General features: G+C 38.9%; 2 protein-coding genes across 3 annotated transcripts in view; both read right to left on the bottom strand.

Moving 5' to 3' along the window:
* Positions 1-10583, bottom strand: part of mag (myelin associated glycoprotein) — a 29870-nt gene extending 19287 nt beyond the window's left edge. Inside the window, 1 exon segment of the mRNA XM_033980555.2 lies at positions 10496-10583. The gene's annotated coding sequence lies outside the window, so the exon portion shown is untranslated.
* A 623-nt stretch (positions 10584-11206) lies between these two features.
* lsr (lipolysis stimulated lipoprotein receptor) lies at positions 11207-21473 on the bottom strand. 2 transcript variants are annotated; one of them, XM_033981059.2, is made up of 11 exons: positions 21239-21473; positions 19706-20035; positions 18326-18445; positions 18097-18153; positions 15853-15999; positions 14363-14557; positions 14216-14272; positions 13807-13923; positions 13129-13405; positions 11996-12470; positions 11213-11914 (listed from the first exon to the last, which is right to left on the bottom strand). In XM_033981059.2, exons 1-11 carry the CDS (start codon positions 21288-21290, stop codon positions 11879-11881), a joined length of 1863 nt encoding a protein of 620 aa, XP_033836950.1. In that variant the 5' UTR covers positions 21291-21473; the 3' UTR covers positions 11213-11878. The 2 variants fall into 2 exon arrangements, with proteins under 2 accessions (XP_033836951.1, XP_033836950.1); XM_033981060.2 differs by lacking the exon at positions 18097-18153 and having other exon boundaries at positions 11207-11914; positions 21239-21454.
* Positions 21474-24801: the final 3328 nt, after the last annotated feature.

Genomic DNA, 24801 nt, shown 5'->3' with positions numbered 1-24801 from the left:
ATTGTTAAGCGTAGGGTGAGTCATCCAAAAGCTGGCAGGCCACTGTCCAAGTGATGCCATGGATAGGCTGAGGACACTCTTCAGGGAATCCCTGTATAAACAGGAGTCTAAGGAGAACTGGAGAAGAGAAGGAGCATTCATGCTGTGGATCTGTATATAATGAGTGCACAGCGTGCCAACCACCCTACACACATAAAGCATAAGGTCTGTAACACGTCAGTGAGGGGCGGACAACTATGTGCCTGCCTTCTCATCTTTCTGAACTGTGTGTAAACCCACTGCATCGTCCTGCTTTGACTGGCCTCATTGTAATCACATTATGTACTCAAAATATACTTTCAAGCTTCAATAATAGCAGATAATACATATTGTTTACCTGTATGATTCTGGATTAGACCCCTACCTTAGCTGCAAGGATGCACCATAAGTACAACCTTCCAGCTAAGGTAGTCCTAACCAAGTCTGGCTCAAGATCTGGAGATGGGTCTCCATGCATGGCACTGTGACACCCACTGCTCCTGACAGGTTGCCCCAGCAGCACTGAAGGAGCGGTCAAATGCAGAGGACAAATTTCCATAAGGGGACAATAACCTTAACCTTAAGCCCCAGTGTTTGGCATTTTGATTCTTTACACTGCTACTCAAGCTCTTATGGGTGTTGCCAATACTTAAGTCTTTGAGTTCAGTCTGGTCATTTAAAAGTAATGAGGTACCTCAGTGGCACACTCAGTATCACAAATACCACATAGAGGGTGCCTTACAATTAATGAACATAGGCAAACTTTACTAAAAATTGGGTCCCATGATCTTTAGACTAGTTGAAAAATCCCATCATTGCTCTGGCTGAGGGTGTGACTATCTGGTCAGAAATCTTCAGAACTAAATCCAAATAGAATATGTGTCCTGTCTTTCCGTGGCCCTGAGGCGCTTCTTCTAATCTCACCGTTAATCAGACTCCAGCTCTGTCACTTATTCTTCGTCACGCTTCAGGGATGCAGATGCTTCTGAACAATCAGCTTGGCTAAATCAGGCCGTGACACCTTTTATGAGTCATTTCATTTGAAATGTGAAATTACCCACATAAACAAGAACACTTTCAGTGTGAGTGCGAGCAGCCCAGAGCTGTGCAGAGGAGCGGAGCCTCATACTAAACGCCAGCCATTGTGACAGCAGAACGTGGAGGAATTTTTCCGGAACAGGCCTTGCTCACAGCTTGAGCTGAGCTGTTTGCCTGTGACGCGGGCTGGTCCACCACAAGCTAAGGCCCCACCAAATACTCTGAGGAGCAGATGGTCCTAAAACATGACTGTTCAACCTCCCCCACATGGCACAGAGCTGAAATAAGCCCAGCTCTGCACACACAGGTACAAAAACAAACAGACAGTGATGCAGAGAGCCGCTCTACAAATGCACAAACATTCAAACATTACATCCCAGAAGAATCTCTCAGATCTGCACTCATGTCCACGGAATCTACAGCTTACCACAACACAAATGGACCAACACTTCTGAATAGTGGGCACTGGGGGTACTGCGGGGCATGCCCTGTAGTCTATTCATATGTGCCTGTAGTGCATTCACCTATGGAGCCTGTAGGGGGGGTGAGCCTGTGGTTTCTCCTGTTTTCAGAGTGAGTTTAACTGGGGTCGTCTGCTGTTAGTTTGGAGGTTTCACTTTTTTGCATTACTATTTAATATATTTCCTTAATATAATCCAAATATGGGATTTATGATATGGCCTGTGGCCTGGCAGTCCCGAAGGACAGATGGTAAACCACAGGCCCTCTCCCCACTACACCACTCAGCTTCCGTTCCAACTGAAGGAGGCAATGAGTAGAGCAGTCACCTGCTCCACACAACAGTGCGGTCCCTGAATGAACATTTGATATACAGAATACTGAGGGAGTTTAGTTTCGTCTTTATTTGAAGGGACAATGTATAGAGACATTAAGCTAAAAAAAAACAAAAAACAGCATTCACCTATAAATCACAGTCAACTAATGACTACTGACCATGTTCTATAGGATAATGCCACAGCACTAGAGCAACAAAGGTCCTGTTGTATAGCCCCAGGATTCTTGGTGACAGGACAAACTAAAATATTGCAAAATCAAATCACACACAGTAGAGGTTTTCCAAAGTGTCCCTCAGCTCTTCCCATGTATATGTTTGTGAGTAATGTGTGGGTCAGAGTCCAGAGTATTATCCTAGCCTCTCTCGTCCTGTACACACACACTGCACGTGATTATGCACATTGCTCATGCATGCATTCATCAACACGCCAACACACCGCTTCTCTCTTTGCACTTCTCAGAACAGAACTATTGACTGTGCGGACGCTGCTGTAGCCACAAATGTTCGGCATCACATCTGACCCTGCATCACAAGCATTGAGGCTGCAGTCATCCTCGTGTGAAGTGCTGCTTTAAATACAGGTTTTAAGCACTAAACACATTTGATTAGCAGTGACTCATCTACACTGACATTCACAGACTGGAGAGGCCTGACCTGCCGCCACACGCTCGGATAACAGCCACTGGTAAATTTGACATTCAAAAGTGAGCACCAGCAGGGGAGAAATTCTGGACAAGCTGAACAAAATAAGAGAAAGGTCATTAAAAATCAAAGAGAAAAAAATAAAAAGAAAAGAAAAAATAAAGCAGCTGACACATCAGACACAAAGCCACAATTTGAGAGTTGTATCTAGCAAAGCCACAAACTAATAAGTGTGGGCAGTACCAGTATATTTCAAATTAAACCCTAATTCCCAGAGGTGGGTAAAGTAGCCAAAGCTTTTACTCAAGTAGAAGTACAAAGTAGTGGTTCAAGAAATCACTAAAGTCAGAGTAAAAAAGTATTTGGAAAAATAACTACTCAAAAAATAAGAGTAACTTAAACAGCAACTGATTTATAATTTGAAGTTAATGTCATTTGGAAGACAAAACATTAAATATTGCATAAAATCAGGTATTTTCAAAGGATACATACACAAATAAGAAAAAAACCCCAAATCATATCTGAAGGAGTGGTGCAAGAAACATAAATGTACTTAAGACCACAACTCCTTCAATAAACCAGTAGGGTTGAAGGATTTGGAGCAAATATCTAACTGTGATTTTCCAATTGTGATTACACTTATGATTTATGCTTTAATAACAAAATTGTATTCAAGTTCACATTTTAACCATGTCCAGGAAAATTGAAAAATTAAGAGAAAAAAACTGAACAGACAAACTAAAACAAGAATCACATTTCAGAACATGTTTGTATAGATCTAAACTACACCACAGGACTAGGAGTTTTAATGCAGAATAAGACAGGACATTTTGTGGTGGAAATTATGGTACTTATTTGCGGTTTACCAATTGCGATCATTCAGATTGGGATTAGTCTTGTAGGCCTACTGGTGCTGCTACGTAGACAAGCCTATGATGTCTTAATCTGAGAAGCTTCCCTTACCTGGACCGTTCACTGTGATCCTTGAGTAGCTCCTGTCCCTGCAGCCGTGCCCTCCGATAAGCCCTCTATCTGCTCTCTGTACCAGGCCCCAGCGGTGTGGCTCCCCTCCCCAACCCCATCTCCATCTTACCCCCCTCCCGCACACTAGTATTGTTCTCCATAGCGCTCAGCCATTCATAAATACAGAGCAGGGGCCACAAAGGACTACAGTGTTTGTCCCGGCCCGGCCCTGCTACTATGGGTGAGGCTCGCTGCTGCTGCCTCCTCTGCGCTGGGTGGCTCTGGGGTCTATCTGTTCCCATTGGAGACTTGGAGTGCTCTTTTTGTGTAGTTCAGTGCAGGGCAGGAAGTGAGTCGTGAGGTTAAATATGAAAATGAGGCTGTAATAGTCTCCCGGAGTCAAAATAAGAACATTGAATAACCCAGCATGTTTAGCTTGTCTCCAACTTAACATATATCATTATTGCTATTAAAATTGCAATTTGAATGGTCGCAATTAGCAAATGGTAAAAGCTGCAATTATTTAAAGCCACAGTATGTAACTTTATATCCGATAAATGACTAAAATTTAAGCATAACTTTTCATTTTGGTTGTGTTTATAGCACTGAAAAACATACAAAAACGTATGTCCCTATTGTGAGTGGGCTTGCATCTCCACAAACCTGACACTTATTTAGTCAAAAGGGGGGTGTTCTCCTGTTTGTTTCCATGGAAATGGTGCCATCTGTCTCCATGGAGAATGTTCCGGAGTATGGTTTTAACTTTGTATTTCCATGGAATCATACAGGTGCCGTGCCACCTCCAGGGCTGTACCTTTAAGCCACCATTTATAACTGGCCGATCCAGCTCTGATGTATTCACTACTAGATGCTCTCTACATTACTGCTGATACTGTGTCAGCTTTGGAAGACCAGAGACCCAGGGCAGGGGGGAGGGGCCAGGTGAGGGTCGGGGGAACAGATTTCACATCTGCTATCTACTGCAAAAAAAAAGATTTTATAGATGGTAGCTTTAAGTAACTTCTTCTGCAAACAACCAAATATCTTGTTCTGTCTAACAGCCGCTAACTTTGTAATTTAGACCTCTATAAACATGGGATTCATAGGATTTCCCATATTTCTATCAAATGTCAGTGCTCCTTGACAGGTTTAAAATGTAAAGGTTACACAGATTTTAACATTAAAACATGAATCATGAATTGAATTGTAAGTACAATTCTTTCCAGATCAAATGAGATAGTTACTAAAAATTATTCTCCCGAGTTGAAAACATTTGGCTCCAGCCTGTAACATCATTGGGTAGTAAACCAGAAAGTGCTCCTCCATGTTTTTTGAAGTTCATGCCAGACCTATTTCAGCACTTTGCAATTTCCTACATTAAGATAAATATCATTGGCTACTCTTTAGCCCCAAAACTGCTTCACTCCTTTCAAGGACTTTCCCGCGGTTTCACATATTTTAAGATGTTATCCAGCTGAGTGTCTGTTCAGGACTAACCTCTGATCTGTGTACAGCCTGCATGTAAATGAAGAGCTTAACATAACATTAGCTCAACTAGGTGATTGATTTTCTCTTGCCATATCGATAAGCGTGATCTGATCCCATGATGATATGCTATATTGGGGAAATTATCATATTGTAATTGTCAAACAGACCCTTTTCCCCTCCTACTCCTCCTATTGGTCAGTCTCCATCATGCTAAACATTACGTTATTTTATGATTTATGTTATAATGCTGTTCATCAAAAACATACCTGGAGTTTTGTTTTTCATTCACACATGTTTAACTCACAAACCCTACATATTTAGACTTTAGTGTTCTTCTCTCAAACAGAAAACACTCCACCTCCACCTTGTGATGTCACGTAGTAATACAGGAAGTGCTCCACCATGTTTTTAAACTCCATACACCTTCATTAGAATCAGTCGGATAATTTCAGTCCTGGAATTGCCAATCTCTACTGAACTAAAGGTAAAAGGTAGCTGTAAAATTGGAAACTACCGCTTCATGACATCACAAGCTTGAACAGAGCATTTTGAGCTTTGGAGATGTACACAAACTAATAATAAAGGTTTACTCAAACATGTGTGAATGAAAAACCGCATAACAGGGCATTTTTTTATACATTATAATGTGACTAAAAGCTCACAAGAGTCAATTGTACACAATTCAAGACCTTTAAGTGAGTGAGAGACAGATTTAACCAATCACAGTGAAGTGTTCACAGTAAAAAGTATCTCCTGCCTTTAGTTATATCTCGTCCCTAAAAAATCACGTGATGATTTTTTGGGTATATCGCCTACCTCTAAGAATAAAATAGCCTACAACATGACAGGATATTCAGTTCACAGACAAAGCCAGTCACTTACAATTAACTATATTTTCTTGATGCCAAAATACATGTTCTATTTATAGTCCAGCTACTTCCAAACACAGACATGCCAGGAAGATTCTCTGGCTTGCTCGCCAGTCTTTGCAGTTAGATTACAGTTAATTCCACTACAAGGATTGTTTTGGTTTACTGTTGTTCCTTAGATTAGATTAAGTGTTAGATTAGATTAGATTAAAACCTGGGCTAAAAACTGTAGAAATTAGGGCTGTAGTTCTTCAGTTGTTTAGTCAATGAATCGATCGGTGTTTTAAATAACAGAATTTTGTATTTGCCGGTGAATTATTTGATTTAGATTATAGAGATTTATTGGAAGAACAGCAGACAGGGAGAATTGGTGGGTGAGTGAGTGGATTTTTGATATTTCGAAGTAAAAAAGGCAGATTAAACTCATGATTCACAAATCCAATCTGTGTTTATATAAATGCATTGTTGTTTTTGCATGCAGGTGTAGCCTTGTGCAAGTGCAGTTTGGGTCAGATACATAAAGATACCAAGCAGTTTTTGCCGCACCCTAATTTTAGTCGTCTAATTCGAAGTCTGTGTAATGTTCAGAATCCCCAATCCTGTCATATATCTGAAGCTAAGCGAGGCCGGGCCTGGTTAGTACTTGGATGGGACACCACTGGGAATACCAGGTGCCACAGTGGGGCAGTAGCGGCTCTAGTGCATGTCTGGGCCCTCTGCCACATGCCTGGATTCAAATACAGAGAATAATCACCCACCCCAGCTCTAGTGCATACTCTCGTTATGTCTTTAGGCAAGACACTTCTCCCACCTTAGCCAGTTGAATATGACCATAGTTCTTGTAGAGGTTTGGTCAGAGGTGGTAGAGTAGCCAAAGATTTTACTTAAGTAAGAGTAGTGTTACTTCAAAATAATATTACTCAAGTACTAATTCAAAGTAGTGGTCCGAGTGGTCCTACTAAGTAAGAGTAACTGTTTAGATATAATATCTGATTTCTATATTATAATAAGTGAATGTCAGGGGAAGGACAAGACCTTAACTAATGCACGAAATCTAGTATATTCAAATAATAGATAAAAAAATGAGAAAAGCCAAATCATATCTGAAGGAGCGATGTAAGAAACACAAATGTTCAAATCATTTCATATTGTCAACATAAAGCTTTTGTCACGTGTAGACTTACTCACAGTGGGAAGAGGAACCAAAAACCTTTACTCAAATAACATTACTGTTACTTCAATTTAAATATTACTCAATTAGGAGTAAAAGTATGCCACAAGAAAAGTACTCTGAAAAGTACAGTTTCTTTTAAAAAGTTACTCAAGAAACTGTAACTGAGAACTACCCACCTCTAGGTTTGGTCAAAGTGTGTGGTTGGTTGCACACTCCCTCACCTCCTTCACACAGTAGCCCTTGTGCTGGGTGGCCTTGTGGGACAGCCCGAGCCTGACACCGCACAACACTGGGAAGTCCATGCGCACACATAATTGTCTTTTAATCACAACAATCCCCTCCTCTGTGGCCCCACTCGTTTGTCTCTGTCGCTGCGTGCAACTTTTCCTGCACACTCGGAGTTCTGCAGGGCATCGGAGAGGTGTACCTGGAATGTGAGAGCAGTACTGGGAAGGGAGGGACAGGTGGGGAGTACCGGAGCTCCAGCCTGGCCAGCCATCCCGATTCTGTTTATTCTATACAAATAATTAGTCTGGTCCCCCTTGATTAGAGTTAGATTTCCAATGGTGGAACAATTGATGTAGTTTAATCCACTTTAGAAGGCAATAGGACGCAGACTCTGGCTATACTTGGTCCACTTGGATTTATTTAATTTGATTGGGCAAGGTTTGAGATAGGGATGGTCTGATATGGATTTTTTTCAGTCAATGCCGATTATGTGATTTTTAACTGGCTTTGTGGCTGATAAACAATGTCAATGTCAGTGTTTGAAAACTCACAGCGAGGTCCAGTTAAGTTCACAAACTTTACACTTTTGTTAAAAACAATGACAAATTAGAGATGATCCAGTATCCAGTAATATTGGTATCCAGTATATCGATATTATGATTTAAAATTCTACAATACAGACCAAATTTATGTTGAGCTGTAGTGAAGTTTACAAATTAACTTATCACTTTTGTAAAGGTAACAGCATGTATTTATCTGGGATATAAATTCATACTTTCATTCATTTTGTCTGATCAAAAAGACAAAGAAAAAATATCAGCGCAAACATCAGCTAAATCTTCTATATCGGACTGACACTGATATCTGATCATACCTATTAAAAATGTATTTAAAATGCATTCATCTGGGACACAATATAATTTGCTGTAGCCACATTTCCATTTCAGTTGTAACTGACTATATCTGATGCACTGAGGACAAACTGGGAATAACATATAGGCTCAGAAACTGGGGGCAGCTTAGAAATACATATCCGTGCTTAATATCTGGGATTTCTTCCATATCTGATAAACACTTAGAAAGTTTATGAATAATGACAAATCAAACAAATCAACATAATTGGCCTATACCAGTGTATCCCTATTTAAGACCCACAGACTAGATTCAGACAAGACGGAAGACTGCCCACCAGGTTTTATAGAATATTTACGGTACTGTTAGAGAAAAAAAACATTTCTGTACTCACTGCAGGCTCAGTCCCTGTTATTTTAGCCTATGTCATCAGAGGTATAATACTCCCTACAACAGAAGCATAGCCAGACTGGACTGGACTGCACTAGACTAGACCTGAAGACACTATCACAATGTCTTCAGGTCCTGGGTCAGACTGATGGTAAATAAACTCCTGTGTTAGAACTCCAACCTCATGTCTCTTCGCTTCTTTCAACTTTCGGGTTACTACAGTTTATTCTACAACACTTATCTTTTTTGACTCAAACCTAGGTTCTTGAAATAAAAATATTGGTTTTCTCATATAACACACTATAAACGCTACTCTGTTTGTAGTGAGTTTTGGATTGCATTGTGTTTTTCCAATCATACATAAATAACACATCCAAAATCAGCCCAGGACAAACAAGCTACATGTGAAAGCACCATGGTCCCACTTGTAAAATGATCATTTAGACGAGACAACCTGCTGTATTAGTAAGATTACAGTATATTGTCTCTCACACCTCTATCGTTCTTGTTGCACTCAAAATATCTGAGAGGTCTATAATATAAATAAGCAGTATGAAATCAATGGAGCCAATCCTCAAGTCAGTGTTGTCTTGTCCCGGCCCAGAACACGTGTCCATTATTTCAGTATATTTTAAGCCAAGTTTGCTTTTGGATAAAAAACAAACAAACAAAAAAAACAAAAAACAAAACTGTATTCAACATAACTTCTCATTATTTTTTTTAAATAGTTGTGAAAAAGTAAAGCCACAGTACGTAACTTTAAAAAAATAGAAGCATGAGTAAGGCCCCTCAGAGTAAGGCCGCATGTTTTTTTAAAAATGTTTTTCAGTGCAATAAAAAACATGCGGCTTTACTCTGCGCAGTCAGAAATGTTTTTCCTTTGGCTGTAATGTTCCACAGTATGGCATAAAACTGAGCTATCTCCATAATATTCCACACTATGGCTTAAAAACTGAGCTATCTCCATGGACAATGTTCTGAAGAATGAACTTTCTATTTCAATGGAATTATGCAGTTGACATACTAGGTACAGACCATCACTTTAAAACAAGAACTAGTTTTGGCTTCCTGTTATATGCAACATTTCGAGGATATTTTCCTGTTCAAAGATATAATAAGTTGTTAATCGCTACGGCAACTGTCATATGGCAACTGTTCCATTTTTCTGAAACCCAGGGATAGTATAGCTTAGTAAATTGAACATTGTCATCTAATTAAAATTTTAAATATTCATTGTGCATTTTAATCTTTTGAAATCACAACTATTCCAACTATCCTCAAGAGAAGGAAAACTGTAGTAACTGTCCAGTATAAATATGACTGTGTTGTGAATCGGAGACTTGTTAGGAGAGCTGGACAGTGGTTGGAGATGGACAAACGTGGACATTGTTGGGACATGCATCTGGGTGGGGTGTGGGTGCTGGACAGGGACAGAACAACAGGCTGAGAATAGCACTATTGTCTCTGCACACTTTAAATGCACCGAGGGACAAGAAAATGGGAGCAAACAGCACTGTAATGACGCATGTATTGTGTTTTGATTTAAATACTATTCAAATGGCAAAAAATTATGATGCTGTAATGCATAATATGTATTCAAACTACTCTGTCTGCGTTTTTTTTTTGTTTTTTTTAGATTTTATTCCCAAAAGATGTACTTATCCCATGTGTCCTAGTTCCACTGAGATCCAAGTTTCATAACAGGGCACACTAATAAAAGTAATTATTAGTATTACTCATAAGTAACCATAAGTAAACCACGACCAAGGCATTACAGCTCCACAAAGTAAACAACTGTATACGCTAAAAGCAAATAAATGGTCCTCAATAATAAAATAAATAAGAATAAAATCACATATAACATATAAAAATGTCAACTTTCACTGAACAAAAATAGACAATCTGGACACATCGAAGTGACCAACTCACTTACATGTGCCATCTGAACTTTCTAGTTTAGCTTATAATGGGGATCCAGAGGACTGAATTACAGCAGTTGTGTATTGATCTAAATCTGAAAAAGAAGAAATCTCTTACCTTAGTGGTGGATGTGGAGCCAGTGCGGAGCTAGGAGGCAGAGTGAGCCGTAGGCAGTGGTCCCTCTCCTCTCTCCCTGCTGTGAGATGAGCTCTGTGGGCAGATTGGATCTCTGGCATCCACAACCTGGACGAGGAGGGGCCGTCTGCTGCTCTTCAGCAAATATGACAGAATATACAGTGTTAGAAACCTGTACAGATTCGGTCAAGGAAGTGCTTGGGAAGTCTCTGTAGATGCTTTTGTGTACAATGGCAGTAAATTATTATTATTATTGTGCTGTTGTGACCACAGCTCTATCACTGATATGAAGAAAATCAAAATTGTCTTTCCAGACAGCACTCTATAATAAAGTACAGCACAGTGACATGTGGAGCATTAAGGCAGAACATGTAAACTTCATGCATGGTTTGTGAGTACTGGAATATGGGAAACTAATATTACTCATTACATACATTACTTAACACATTGGCCTAGCTAAATCTGTTTTGTAGAACATACTTTTCTCCTATTGAAAATGCACATTTATCTCATCTATAAATGCTCATTTTAGTGTCAGTTTCTGTTGTATTCCTTGTGTATAGCACCCATCACATCATGCACTATGTAACATAAAGTAACTAAGTAATCCAATGTTCACATCAAATAGCCGTTCTGCATAACCTGCAATAAAACTGAAACTGTTAATACTAAGTGTATCATGAAAACATTTTCACAGAAACACATTCATATTTTTTATTTGAATGAAATAAGGACTTGTTCTGTAACAAGTAAAGAGACACATCCAGTGAATTTGACTGTTATGAACCATGTGAAATGGTGTCATCTAGTGGCAAAAGAAACTCTAGTAAATTGTCTGTCAGACATTTATTGTAAAAAGCATATTCAAAAAATGAAATCAATTTACTAAATGATAAATCTGCACCATTCAAAAGGCTGTACAATATACAGACATAAAACACTGAATACATTTAAAACTTGTGTTTTGTGTAACTACGGTACACTACTAAAATAGATCTGCTTTTTATACATACACACATACACACACACTCACTCCCACACACACACCCACACATATATATTTTTTTACTTGTTTATATATAAATCTATGCCCATTAACAGAAAGATACAGTTGTATACAGCACAGAAAGGCACTAAGAGATTACATTTAAAAAACAATGCATTCAGCCACACATCATCAACTTTCACACCTTCTGTACAGGCTAAGGCACTTGTGGCAGCCACAATGATTTAGAACATAAAATACAAAAAAAATTCATAATCAATAAAAAAAAAAATCTCAGTAAAAAAATTTAACATGGCATGAAATCCAAGTTGTAAATCTTATTTACAGTCTGATGGAAGCTGAATCATGGTACTTAATGTTTATACCACCAGGCTTTCCCGACTAACAGCTCCATTCTGTGGGAAAAAGGACAAGGGATTGAGTCATTTAATAGTAATAAAATAATGATGTCACAGATATCATTATTAATGCCTCACCTTGCGGAGGTTGCTTTTCTTTGAAGATGACACACTTTCGTTATCACTATAGGGGGGAGGGAGAGGAGGAGGGGGGAAGTCATCCCGGCGACCAGGGAAGCCAGAGGGGGGGTTAGAGGGTAGAGGTGGAGGTCTGACTCTGCCCCTGTCGGAGCGGTCACTCTCACTGTCCAGTCTTTCTCGACTGCGCGCCCTCTGCTGCTCACTCAGCTTCTTCCTCTCCATGGCCTCTCGCAGGATGCTGTCGTCATAGTCGTCCCGCCCCCCTCTGGCTCCGCCCGCATAGCGCCGGTCCCTCTCCAGGTCCATCAGGTCATCCCGGCTACGGCTGCGTCTGCCTGCCAGAGCGCTGTTTGCTCCTCCACCTCGGCGCCGATCATCTGGAGAGTAGTCCCGCCTCCTACGGTCATCATAGACACGGTCGTACCCGCGGTCATATCCACTGCGAGCACTGCTGCTCCATTCATCGTCCGAGCTTAAAAACAAAAACAGGTTAACATGTTACAACAGCCCAACTATACACTATCATGGTTCAAGCATAGTGATGCTATTTTCCAAAGATTAGAATTATATTCAATTTCAAAATGTCTATGTCGCATATATATATATAGTTGCATTTCTTCATTTCAAAGTATACGAGTACATTTAATATGAAACGCTGCAGCTTAGACTACACACAATATCTATTCTTCACCCATCTCTAACCCATGATAAGAGCTACTGACCAGAGATTTATACAATACATTCACTTTATATATTCAATATATCACATATATTGTCTTTTTTTAATCTACGTCTCAATTCTAAACACTGTTGTAGCTTTTCAGCGACGCTGATATTTGAATGTCTCTCCAAACAAATAATCAACTATTCAACTAATTAGCTCATCAATTATACTATTATTAGTAATTGGAAAGCCTCTCAAGTCCAGGAGCAGCACCACATTTCACATATTCCTCTTCCTGTTCCATCCCTTCCACCTGCTCTCCTCCTCTCAGTTTTCTCATTTACGTGCCCCTCCTGTGCACCCTTCTTTTCTATTTCTTTTACGGCGGCCGAGGATCAGGCATGAGCTGCCACATGTAGATGAATGCAGCAGAAACACAGCTTTGTATGAAAGCATTGAATGTTACCCTCTCCTGCCCCGTGGCTCCTCAGGGCGTCGTCGGTAGTCATCACGGTCAGAATGTCGGCCGATGTCATCCAGATTGTCCATAGAGCGAGCGCGTACTCGGTACTCTCCATTTCTCCTGTCGTCCGGGCGCCTGTTCACGTGCTGGGACACACTGCTGATGGTGCTCATGGCCTCATCCCGGTCGTACACTGTGGACAGGGCCGGAGGCTGAGAGCGCCCTGCTGGTCTGCTCCTGTCACTGTCATGAAGAGAGCTCACCTCACTCATGTTGTCCACTGGGGAAGAGAGCACATAACCAGGATTCACAACCAACTCATGGAAGCTCACAAAACAACATTAAAATCAGTTTCCAACACGTTCCAACTGTACCAGTAACAGTGTTAGAAACTAATTAGGGCTGCAAAAGACCCCAGTACTTTAGTCAATTCAGCCAAGTCTCTAAACCAAGACTTAACAATAAGAAAGTAAGTGGGCATTTTATAACAATCTGAGAAAAAACATTACATTAACGCATTCAATCCTTTAGTAAGTATTCCACAAAAACCTGAAATATAAATCTACCTTGATAAGTAATCCACTGCTTCATTTGACATTTTAAGTCAGTACTTAACTTGACTTTTTGGATAAGTCAGGACCTGTTTTGCATAATGGACAGTATCATAAAGGCATCACTCACTACGGTTGTAATTAGCAGGTCTGGATGGGTCCAGGTTGGCCAGTTCTCTCTCCATGTAGTAAATGGCACGAGTGGCATTCCCATCAGGGTCCACCTGGATGCGATATCCACTGCGCACTGCTCAAGTCAGACAAACATCAGCCAACAGAAGAAGATGGCAATATGCTTGGCCAGGGATACATTACAACTATAAGGCCAACCACTATTTTTAGTGACGAAATATAAACTGTAAACAACTATTGAGCAGATACAGTACAGCAAATTACTCTTTAGTTCAATTCTGTACACAATGTAAGATTTAACAAGAAAGTTGTCAAGCTTTTCCAAAGTGTGTTAAACTTCAGTCTCTAGACATTACAAAACTACTACTACTACTATATTACAAAAAACAAGATGTTTGAGCACTTACTATGATCCCCTCCGCCATCTTGGTCCCGAAGTAAAGGCACCTGGGAGCCTTGTCCCACTAAAGAGATATACCTTGATTAGCTCCATTAAACTGTATTAGTAAAAATATTTTTAAAAGCCTGATTCAGTTAATAAAAACTAGTCCTACCTGAACTGGCTCCATCATAGTCCCGTCCATAACTGTTGGGTGGTGGTCCCCCCATGCCATTGGGCACAGGTAGCAGGGGCATGGCAGGCTGGTTCATCCCACTGTAGGCGGGCTGTCCGTACATGCTGGGGGCGTACAGGGTGGCAGCGTACTGACTGGCCATGCCCTTCTTCACTGCTTTACCTGCCTCATACACTGGGAACACAGAGCACTGGCTGGTCACAATGCAGGTCAGAACCAAATGGAAAAACACCCCTAAACAACATACTTGAGCCATAGTTAATCTACTTGATTAATGATAGTTGTTGCCCATGCTGTATATTTTATAAATATTCAATCGAAGTCTTTTCTTATTGACCTTATTTTAATGCACACCCTTACTTTTATTTTATCATAGGTTATATTTTTACTATTATTATTCATTGTTCTATATAGCACCTCACTGCAGAAGCAAGTTCCTAGTTTGTGAATTCTACTCAATGATAATGGCAATAAAAGTTATTTTGCTTCTGAATATCTGTCAAAATGATTTATGTTGTTGGTAATGAGTTGAGGTAATCCCGCATTTGTCTAGGAGAGGTCCAAGTGGTTTCAAAGGCAGTTCTGCTTTTGAAATTCCACAGTGTCCAGATGACTCATTTAAAAACCCTTTTTACCAGATTCATGTGGGTGGAAAAGGTAAATGTGTCAATATGTGTCAACACTCAGTCAAGGTCATTTTCCTTTGTACCTAAAGGTCTCGAAGTTATTTTACCTTGCTCTCATAGCCACTAAAAGAGATTTATTAATCTATCTTTGTATATTTATACTTGTAACAAATAAGTAAACTGTATTGGCATCTAAAATGTATACCAAAATACCAGATCGGAGATCATTTTTTTGGAAGTTTTTTCATGGCAGATGCAAACTGTTTCAAGTCCAAAGAAACCAATGACCCGATAAGCTCTGCCCTCCTTATCCACCCAAAAATATCGGCAGATTCTGATCGTTTATTTCCCCCAAATTATAAAATTTAAAATTACTACGCTGTTTTACTATAAACTGAATAAGAAAGTCACAATGCACATTTTGTGCATTTTGTAAACTGTTCAATTAAGGCTTTCTACATATTCTTTAGGCAGCTGATTCACAAAATATCTGCCTCTACTGGGGATTTAAGGCTGATAGCCGGTGTGCTAAAAAGAGCAAATATCATCCTGATATATCGGCCAAATAATCGGTCAATCTCAAGATGGAATACCTGCTTTGTTTCTAAATTGATCATGTTAAATAAATTCTAGAAATCTACAAGTGTAGGTCTTGTAGATTTCTACTACTTTTATCTTATAAGCTGGCATTGGAAAAATATATGTGTAATGAAATACCAAATCCTGTTGTGATACAGATTTGTGATACAGATTATGAGACTGTTTATCTTTATCATTGATAAGTAAGAGGGTCAAATTAAGTATTATCGACTAGGTGGAGCAGGTTTGCCCATTGGTACTCACATGCTCGGGGGCAGCAGCAGCGCTCAGGACAGCAGGGGCAGCTAACGTAGCAGCAGCAGGTGTGAGGGCAGCACTGGCACCAGCAGATCCCAATGAGCAGCAGTAATAAGAGGAAGCCCAGGACCACCAGGACCACCAGGAGCCAGTCTATGGAGACAATACACCATCACAACACTGATATAAAGACTTCAGCAGGACAGGAGGCCTTCTGTCACTCTTGCTTTTGCACTCTACAATTAGGTCTGTTAAGACAATAGTCTTAACAGACCTAGTAAATAACAGATGGAACAATGATTTTGATGTAGATGGTTGAATAAGGAACTTGAAGAACTATGATGCTTTACAGATACAAATTCACTATAACTTTTCTGGTGCAGCACCATCTACTATTCCATTGGTGTTACTGCTTTGCTGGAAATATTCCACAGTATGGCATTAAACTTATCTATTTTGCATTTGTTCAATTACACATGTTTTTATTGCAGAAAAATGCATGAAAACATGTATATTTACTGTGAGTGGACTCAAATCTCCACAGATCTGACCTGTAAATTGGACTGGTAGCTCCATAAGTTTTATACCATTGTGTGGAACATTCATTACAAAAGTAACATATCTCAATGGGGACAAGCAGATGGCAGACCCAAAAAAGTTACACAGTGCACCATTAAATACTTCATCCTTTCATTTATTTCTTGCAGTTCATGTTCTTTTTTTTGTTTTTTTTTGTTTTTTATATTGTACATTTAGAGTAGTTTTGGGGATAATCTTGCATTAGGTTATTGTGTCAGTGGCATAAATTAGATGCAATCTGTTTTCTTTAGCAATATATCACACTTCAAATGTTCTCACGACTGGTCTATGTACAATGACACGTGTTAATGTTCTGGGTTTGCTAAAACAGCTGTCATGCCAAGTCAGTTTTACATCTCAATATTGATCTAAAACAACGTAATAAATAAAAGAAGCAAGAAAACTGCAGTGCCCAATGGGAGCTGACTATAAACGTCAGAAAAAATGTGGCTCTAGTTTAATCACTCAACCATGCATAATGTGTCTCCATTAATACGTTCACTAAAGTTAACACTTCTTGTATACACACTATACCTACATATTATGGAATAAAGTGGTTATTTGTGTACTTTTCAGAGCTCTGACAAACCAGCCAAACCAGTTCATTTCAGTACCCAAACCATCATTTCACTCTGCATGTCAAGTCACGTTTCACTGGAACACTGAGCAAGATACAAAAAGAAAACTGGAATGTTTATCTTCCCTAGCTAAAAGGTAAACCATGAAATCGGAATAACGGAAAGAGAGGGTTTGAGTCATGGGCCACTTCCTGCTTTCGAGTCAAGCCTATGTTTGTGTACTGTTTGTAAAGCCTCTTTTTATCTCTCCAAATTAGCAACAGAGAATGTAATAATTGAAGGTCAAGGATGGGTTTAATAGAGCTGTGTAATTGATCAAACTTTACTAGAAATAGTCAGGCATATCTAATCTTGAATTATATACATAGATGTTTTTCAATCGCCAGCCAATCCTCTCTCAGTATGTGGTTTGGAGGGATTTTATATGTTTTTTTTCTGTCTCCAAAGCTCAAAATGCTCTGTTCCACCTTGTGATATCATGTAGTGGTAGTTAATAGTTACCTTGTATCTTTAGTTCAGTAGTAGGCAATGTCAACGCTGAAATCATCCAAAAGATTCTAGTGAAGGGTGCATGCATGTGTTAAAAACACAAGGGAACACTTCCTCTATTACAGCATGACATCCCAAGGTGAAAGTGTTTGTGAGAACTCAGCCTAAATATGCAATGTTTGTGTGTTAAACATGTGTTTATTGTACTTGAATGCAAATGTGAGTGTTAAGAAACCACACACCTGATTTTTGTTAGACTATTTTTTTATGTACCTGCATTGGTTTATTTCCAATGTTGTCATTTTCAAAATTGCTGAAATTTGAAGTGAAAAATGTTGCTGGATGCTAATGAGACCTGACCCATGCCTGGCACAGAAAATAACATTCAAAAGACACATTCAGAATTGTCTTTTCATAAACAGTGAGAAGTGGGTAAATACTGACTGAAACAGAACCTTATAGAACAAAATTCTGAGATATTGGATGATGATTTTCGTAACACAATTCTGAATCTCTTCATAATGTTATCCAAAGCCACATGAAAGTCCTCCCCCTCCCACGTGACTCCACTACTCTACGAATCTGATTTTTAAGGGGCTTGTACCTTCCATAACCAGTAAGTCAACCTCAGGCAGAAGATCAGTAGTATTTGACTTTCTCTCTGTGAAAGAAAGATAAAGTCAGTTACTTTATTTACTCTAGCCCCCCTGCGATTAGTCAGCTTTCCTAATTTAGAAAAACGATCTCACTGCTAGGGCCCCATTCAAGCCTACTGACTGAGAGGGGAGGGGGAGACACTCGGAGCAGTCCTGGCAGAGTGGTCGTGTACTTACCGAGCACAATGAGTTCGGTGTAGTCCTCCGTGTTCCCACTGAGGTCCGAGGAGGAGGTCACGGAGCAGATGTACACTCCACTGTCTCCCCATGCTGTTTGGGCTATGTTCAGGTCAGCCCCTGCAGGAAGAGATGTCAAACTATTGTGGCAGCAATTATATATATATATATATATATATATATATATATATATATATATATATATATCTTTTCAGGTCTAGTTGTTTAGTATAGTAATTATTGATGCATGTATTTTAATTGATAAATTAAGGAGTGCATTTGGACCAAGGTGTCACTCTGTCAAATTTGTATTACTGTTTTGAATGTCATGTTTGTTGACCTCATGTTAAAAAAGTGGAATCTCATTCAGTTTACATACTAAGTTTTGGGCTAAGTTTTATTTAAATAATAATGTGACCAGCTTTATTATATCATGCACTTTCTGACAAAAAAACAAAAACACTTATTTACACTTTTTTGCTGCTTACACACACTACAGGACTTTTTGGTCTATTTTTAAACGTGAGACAAAAAGTGCAGACCACAGGCATGAGGAGAATTGGATGAGATTTAAAATCACTGAGTGCAAAGACCACAGTGGGATATGACAGCAATGAAACCACACACCACCAGCTAATAGTTATGAGCACACCTCACATCACCTGTTTCTTGTTTACAGTAAAATGGCTCCCTTTGAGGCTCTAAAGTGTTCCAAAGATTTACCAAAAATACCTTAACATATTGTTGCCTTCACCCAATTGTCCAAATCAAATTCATGCAATAATGCAATGTAACTTTTTTTTTTTATTAAACCTGGCATCCCTAAGATTCAGTATTTTTCACAAATAAGTGGAATTAAAGCATTAATTCCACTTATTTGTGAAAAATACTGAATACTAACATATCTTGTGTGTATTACATTATTATTTTTTCCTCATGCCTGTGTTCTAAAAATGCAACATTTTAAAGGTGAACTATGTAACTTTTCTGGAGGAAGGTTTGGTACTTACATGTCTCCATGGAGAAGTTGTTGCTTTGTCTGTAATTCAATTATAGGTGTTTTCACTGCTCAAAAATAACTTATTACTTATTTGGACTGGGGTTACCTCTCCAAAGATCTGACCTGCAACTTAGACTGGTGGTGTCGCCTTCTTGTCTCCATGGAGACAGATGAGTTTAAGGCTATACTATGGTAGGCAGAGCAAGAACACCTTGAGCAAGTGGCAGACCTTCCACTGGATACACAGTTTTACGAACACATTCCTTTATTTGTTTCTTTGGTTTGTTGCCTCAATAAACTATAACACTGGTTGTAATAATCGGTTAATCATCAGGCAACAACAATAAGTGAAAGCGTTATCAGTGAAGATTGCTGCTTACGGTTTGTGATACTGATCTTGCGTCCCTGGTATTCCGGGCCCAGAGTGACTGCAGTGTTGTCTTTGGAGGCAACGTTTCGCACCGTCCGTTGGGAGTCCGCACACTCAATGTTGGGGTCGTAGTTGGGGTTGTTCTGAGCCAGGATGTTCTCAGCACTGCTCGGGTTCAGCGCAGCCTGCACTGGGTCCCTGCAGTAGGACTTGTACTTCCACAGCACCACAGGGGACTGACTGGATGAGGTCTGGTAGTTACAAACCAGGGTAACGGGTTGAAACAGGATCACCACATACCTTTTGGTGGGGCAATTCACACTTATAGCAGTGGTGTATTCTAAATAAAAAGAGACAATGGTATTTAGACAACATTTTAAAATTATATTCTAAGGAGTGGTCTAGTGTTACTACACAGCTGGTATCAGTGAGTTGGTATGAGTCACCTCAGAAAGTACCTTAGCTTAATCAAAGATTTTGTTTGCTTTAGTTTCACCTTGTGTATATAATCTACATACAAAACTGTACTGGGAATTTGCTACAATTTTACTTATTCATTTTTTAATTTAAGTAGACCTACAGGTGGTTTACAGACTTTCAAATGTGATGATGTCAGACTCCCAGATGGGGCAAGTTTCTCCTATTGATTACATTGTACTTTGCCGTTACATATCTAAAAGTTAAATTCACAAATATTGAACCTGATCATTTCTATTGGTGAACAGACCCTAGAACTCACTGTATTACTAAAGAAACCTGCATTTTAACAATATTCCTTTTAGCAGCCCCCATCTGTTTTAAATATTATGTAGAATGTCGTGATGTGATACTCATTTAAACATATCACTTGGAAATTATTCTTTATTTTCACTGCTACTTCTGCACTGTTCTATCCATATTGTATATCTTGTATTAAAATGTTATTCTGGATACTTATTTTCTATGCAAGCCTACAATTATATATTTAGTATGTTAATATTATTACTCTGTGACATATGTCTACACCAAATCACCAAAGTAAAGAAGGTTACTGTGAAACATTGTTCAAAACTATTCGGTAACCAGGTAAAAAAAAAAAAGTACTTATGGTTATAAATGAAAAACCATGAAATATTTTCTGCAGCAGGCGTAGACCTGGTGAAAGGCCCATTGTTACCTGTGGGCCTGTTATCTGAACCCTCGGCCTATCAGAGGCTAAAGACAGGCTAGTAACACAGTGCTCTTTGTGGCACTAACAAACATTATTCGGTGATCGATATGACTTTGATTTTCTAGGTACAGCTGATCTTAAATTAACCGAACCAAATTTTCAGTAGATCTGTGCGTAAAATGACATGAATCTGACTGATCAAAGGGTAAAGGATAGGCTGTATACTAATGACAGGTCAATGAGTTACTAGGGTACAGATTAGTGAGTTATATCGAGGCTATGACCTACTTATTTTTATATTTGAACACAAAATCGAGCATAAAGGCACTGCGTAATCCTCTACACAGCGCAGCGGAAGTAGAGGACCCACCCTGTTCAGTGAAAACAACTTACCTGCCGCCATTAACGCGCCCAGAAGTAACGTCCACCACATTTTGAATCCCATGTGTACGAGTGAAAACTTACAACTAATTAAAATAGATCAAATACTCAACGCAATATAACGAGGCACATCATAAACATAAACAACTTTAGGTCTCATCCAGGCAGAGTCCGGTCCATTTTGACCGCGACACACGACACCAGCTCGAGCTCAGGGGGAGAACCTGTACGTCATACGTCACCGCGCAGCGACCAGGTGAGACGCCAGAAACACACCGTAAAACAGGGGTGGGACACTCCGGTGTAAAAGTTTTATTTAGAGATAAAAGTGTAGTTTGTAGAAAATATAAGCATGTCAGCGCTGGAAAAGATCATTAGAAAACTATTTTGTTATTTTGGATCATTCTTTTACAGGAACAACATGTGAGTCGATGTTAGGTTTATAGACGCGCACCCCCGCTATTGGTACGGCCCAGTCTCTTTAGTCCTCTGAATCTACTTTTCTAGTCAATAATCTACAGTTTTATGTGAACCAGTTTCGGGGTGAATGAGTTGTCATTTCAGTGTGCATTTGGGAATCTCTTGTCAGCTTTTGTAGCAGCTAAGAATCTTAATCATTTCCACAATAAAAACAAGTTAGGCCTATTTCTAAACGGGTTTATTTTATTAATAAATAAGCCTCTAAAGAAAAGAGTATCGACATGCCACAGTATTGTGAAGGTCATCCATTATTTGTCATCTATAAAAAGCTACATTATGCATGTAAATTATATAAAATAATTTAGGCTGCTCCAAAATAAATGTGTATACCTTGCACCAAAATATAATATCTCAATTTTTGGAACACCTACATTATAATCTACAAAAGGTATATGTGAGAGATATGGGACTTTTCAGTTATTTTGAGATGACTGACATGATTAATTAGTTTACAGTTATACATTATTAGATTATTAGAAACATGATTATTGCAAATGGTTAAACATCATTGTTTTGAGGTTCACTATTTTTTGGTCTCATTTTCAGTTTAATTTCTGATCATTGTTATTTACAAGGTGCATTTGAGGTGCATTGTGTAGTCTATACGCTTTGAACCTGACTTCAGTTCTTAACAGTACCACCGTGGCAAGGCACATGTCATGAGCTCTCAAACTCTCAAACCATCATAAACTGTGTGACACTGGTCCCTCAAGTCTGTGACTCAACCACACTACATGTCTAAAAGTCATGTAGCATTCTCCGCCCAGTATCTGGATGATGGTTAGATAAGTTTAGAAATCTGATGACTGTGTTTATATTTTAACCACAAAGAGTGTTTTACATTTTATTCACAAAATTTACTTTTTCAAACATTTATGTCTTGCAAAGTTCAAAAGATTTGCCAGATTTATAAAAAGTTTCAGAAAATGTGTCAAAGCGAAAGTTTAATGGTGCTATGTACTTAAGTTTCTTTGGGCCTATTTGTTTACTATTTGGATTACTATATGTTTTACTTTTGTACATTGTGAACATTTAGGATGAACAAATAATCATAATGTATCAGTCTGTCTCACTCTCAGAGTGAAACAGAATGTACAACTTCCCTAAGAAATAGCAATAATAATAATAATAATAATAATAATAATAATAATAATAATAATAATAATAATAATAATAATACATTAATAAATACAATTAAAAATCAGAAATAGTTTCACTTTTGGTTTTATCTCCATGGACCCATCACGGTTCAAATCCAAATAATGAACTAGTGGTGTTTTCCACCATTAGTGGAATATATTAAATACTTAAAGAGGGGTGGTATGAGTTTAGGTTTTGTGACACACAGTGTGACACACTGATGCAGTAAAAAAATGCCTTTGAGATTTGTTAACTGTGTTTTTGATTCAGTTTAATCTTAGCGATATTAAAAATTTTAGACAATGCAAATCATCAATGAGGAAAATATATACATATGTGTAATATGGACAGGTTAGGCACATCATGACCACTGGGTTTTTAGTGGGAATGGAAAACAAACCTAGAAAATGTTGTAGCCATTGTTGAAAAAAGGCTATCCTGAACTGTTTAACTGAGGCATTTAAGCCACACAGTAAACACAATGAACACAATTCTGAACTGCATGCAGTTGCAGCCAATAATTTTCTTTTTTTTTATTATAAATGTCAGACTTTGCGTTATTACAAGGTTGCCTTTTCCAATTAATAGGCCTCAAATACACACAATATAGGTACTTAGGCTGACATTACACACACAATATAATTCACACAACTTGCCTATGTTGCCTGTTTTTGAAAGAAAATAACTGAATAATGGTCACTGCAAGTTTCACGTTCAACTTGATACAATACATGATAATGAAGAAAATGAATGCATAATGTTTATGATAATATCTTTCAAGCAAAGAGAACAAAAAAGACCAAAATCAAATCAAACTTAATTTATAATTTACTTTTCATAAATAGCATGCAAGGTGCCACATGCACACACACTAAAACAACTGGCATCACACTGAGAGCAGATAAACCAGTTGAAAAAGCGTTGTCAGAGGAGCCGTCTGCACCAGGAGCAGAGAGTCACGTGCAGCCATCATGACACCGACACCTGGCCACAGGAGAGAATAGGTAGACAGAGAGAGGCAGCAGTTGTTTTAGACTTAGACCTGCATGTTTCTTGTTCTCAAAAGCATTCATTAATAGATACTTACATGGACCTTTTGTCTTTGTTTCCAGATGGCACAAACTATCAAAAGAGGTATTGTCTTATAACTCTTAAAACTGTTGATATAATTAATCGACACAATGAACCTTACAGATCTCAGACACATTTTGCACATGTCCATAGTCCTCCAAGACATATCACACATGCCCTTTCAGTGGGTGGCCTCACAGCAGGCTGGGAGTGGCTTATTCGCATCTCAGCTGAACAAACTCTGGTCTTGGTGAAAGATTCTGACCACATATGGGCATCTGGCTTCATCCATGCATTTAAAGCATTTAGTTGGTGTGAAAGAAAAGACAGTTTTTCAGTCTTTCACTAAAGAAATAGTTACAACTACAATATTCTGAAACTTTTTGCTAACATACAGGCAACTAGTAAGGCTGTTCAGAGAAAAAAATTAACATTTACATCCTACAATTTGTCACAGAACCTTCCAAGCCAGTCAAAAATGTGACCATCATGGCAAGGAGCCTATAATGACCTATAGACATGTACACACACACCACACATACACACACACACACACCCCCACACCCACCCACACACACACACACCCCCCCACCCCACACATACACCCACACACAAACACACACACACACACACACCCCCACACCCCCACCACACACCCCCACACACACACCACACACACACACACATGTCATCTGCAGTCTGCACAGAAGTATTTATCTTGTCCCTAAGGGTTCTCTAATGTGCAAAACATGCTAAACCCGTAGTTTATACTTTCATAAACCGGAACATGCAGGTGTTTCATAGTAAAGTATTTGTATCAGTGGGAAATCCCGTCCCCGGCCACTAACAGTCCAATGTAGTTATTAATAGTCATGTTGAGACAG

Source organism: Periophthalmus magnuspinnatus, chromosome 16 (genome assembly GCF_009829125.3).
Source record: "Periophthalmus magnuspinnatus isolate fPerMag1 chromosome 16, fPerMag1.2.pri, whole genome shotgun sequence".
NCBI lineage: Eukaryota > Metazoa > Chordata > Actinopteri > Gobiiformes > Gobiidae > Periophthalmus > Periophthalmus magnuspinnatus.
The sequence above is the reverse complement of the archived record's forward strand: the minus strand, read 5'-3'. Positions and strand labels throughout refer to the sequence as shown.